Genomic DNA, 2,067 nt, shown 5'->3' on the forward strand with positions numbered 1-2,067 from the left:
AGCTTGGGCAAAAAGAGGAATTACAGTGGAGCCTTGTGATGGAGCTGGTTTGCTAAAGTCGTGCTGTTTGTCTAAGCGAGAGGCGGAGGAGCCAGTAGATGAGTTAGACTCGGCGTCGTCCTTATCTAAAATATCTGAGATGGCTTGTCTGGCACTCTCCTTGCGATCCAACATAACTCCAGATTTCTTCCCAGTGTAATCTATACCGTCAAATATGACAATAGGCTCGATGCCACTTTCCAGGAGGCTAGTAATGAAACGCTTGTAGGACTGCCTCAGCTCCCAGTACTGCCCGCCATGTAGCCAGTCTATGCGATTATTCTCATGAATGACAAAACAGACACTCATAGCATCGATTATGAGCCGTCCACGTACTTCAATAGTCCTCCATTGCCTCCAGTAGGACCAGTTCATGTAAGTTGTTAGTCCGCGGATCCCCATCTTTTTGCCAAAAATTGAAAATAGCCAAAGTTGAAAGTTTTAATAAACTTCTGCTAATTAACATTAATTTTTCTAATTAACCACAATTTAAAAATTATCTTTACTTGCTATTAATCAGAAAATTAAATGTGTTTAATGTGAAAGGAAGGAGAGAAAAGGAGGAGGAAATCATGTCAGAACTGGCCAGAGTCCGAGGGTGCCCTCACTTGCTGGATTTCAAATAAAAGTCCGGCCTTCACTCGTATCAAGTTATATACAAATATCTGGTCAAGCCACAACTTGTCAATTCAGAAAGCACCACAGTGCATTCAGAATGCAAGAAGACTCAAGTTAAGAGTACATAACCAAATGTGGCATTAACCTAAAAGAATCTTTAAACTTATTCTAATGAGTAGATCTATTTGCTTAAATACACAATACTCCTCTAAAAAATAAACCACAATTTAGAATGAGTTCATAAAATCAACTTTAGCCTACTTGCCCACTCGTTCAAAATATTAATTAACTAATAATCATGAACATCTAAAGTTTGATGCTCATATTCTTAGACATGTACATACAAGGGCCACTATAATTATGTATGGTCGGTGATAACACCAAACTGATAGAGTATGATAACAAAATACAGTTCAGAGGTTTCTTAGATCAGGGGGCCAAAATACAGACCTGCATTGACCACAAGATCACAGACTATAGGAGGAGTCTGGTTTTAGTGAGTTGAAAAATATCTTCAAGTAGACTCAGACTGCATGTCACCACTGGAAATCAAACTACAATCCATGCGGTACCTTCCATACCATGTGTCCTTGTTGTAACTGCATCATTCATCATTCACATCAATAATTATGTTTCTCTATTTATTGCTTTGCTATTTGTTTTTTTCTATGAGATTTTACTCTAGTTTCTTCGTGCTGTAAATAATAATAATAATAATAATAATAATACATCAGCTATGATCACTATCACAGAAGAATTTGGAACTGCAATGAATAATACCAAGATTTTAGATGATGAAGTAATTGAAGAAAGATGAATTAGAAAGATGTCATTTGCAAAAAAACTAATAATAACAATTTTTCAATTAATGGGTGAGAGTGGAGGTGTGTAAAGGTGTGTTTAGCACATGTAACCTTATAATTAAAAACTATTTTCATCATTAAAATTTAATTTCCTTACAGTTTAGCGAATCCAGCTCTCCTGACAGCAGCAGAGATAGCTTTGATGGCGGTTTGGAGTGCATTCAAAAGAAGTGTCAAGCTCCCGGTTGCTCCTATTCGTTTTTGCTCAGAGAGGACAAAGCGAGTGAGAGTCATAGAGTCCACATCTATATCATCGGATGCCATGACTAACAGTGAGGGTCACACCAGCCTGCAACAAACAAAGGAAATTATAAAAATCCAAAAATGCTTTTCTACAAAAAATAATTTCCAGGGCCTATTGTAAGGTTAATTAAAACTTATTAAAATGGGTGTGATTAGATCTAGAGCTATCTAGGCTATTCATATCTTTCCTGTGAATGACGTTTCCAATTTATAATGATATTCATTTGGATACCGTAAATAGAAAATTTTACAGGCCGCCATTGTGGAGGTATTGCTGCACTGTTTCCAATGGAGCTCGATACAC

The 2,067-nt window shown here is 37.0% G+C and overlaps 1 protein-coding gene across 1 annotated transcript in view; it reads right to left on the bottom strand.

Annotated features, from left to right (window-relative positions):
- Window positions 1–1,912, bottom strand: part of LOC100638089 (fructose-1,6-bisphosphatase 1-like) — a 9,986-nt gene extending 8,074 nt beyond the window's left edge. The window contains exon 1 of the mRNA XM_019996811.1: window positions 1,618–1,912. Coding sequence (XP_019852370.1) covers window positions 1,618–1,784 — 167 coding nt within the window. The 5' untranslated portion in view covers window positions 1,785–1,912. The remainder of the gene's footprint in view (window positions 1–1,617) is intronic.
- Window positions 1,913–2,067: the final 155 nt, after the last annotated feature.

The sequence above is a fragment of the Amphimedon queenslandica genome, unplaced genomic scaffold, assembly GCF_000090795.2.
Source record: "Amphimedon queenslandica unplaced genomic scaffold, v1.1 AMPQUscaffold_13398, whole genome shotgun sequence".
Taxonomy (NCBI): Eukaryota; Metazoa; Porifera; class Demospongiae; order Haplosclerida; family Niphatidae; genus Amphimedon; species Amphimedon queenslandica.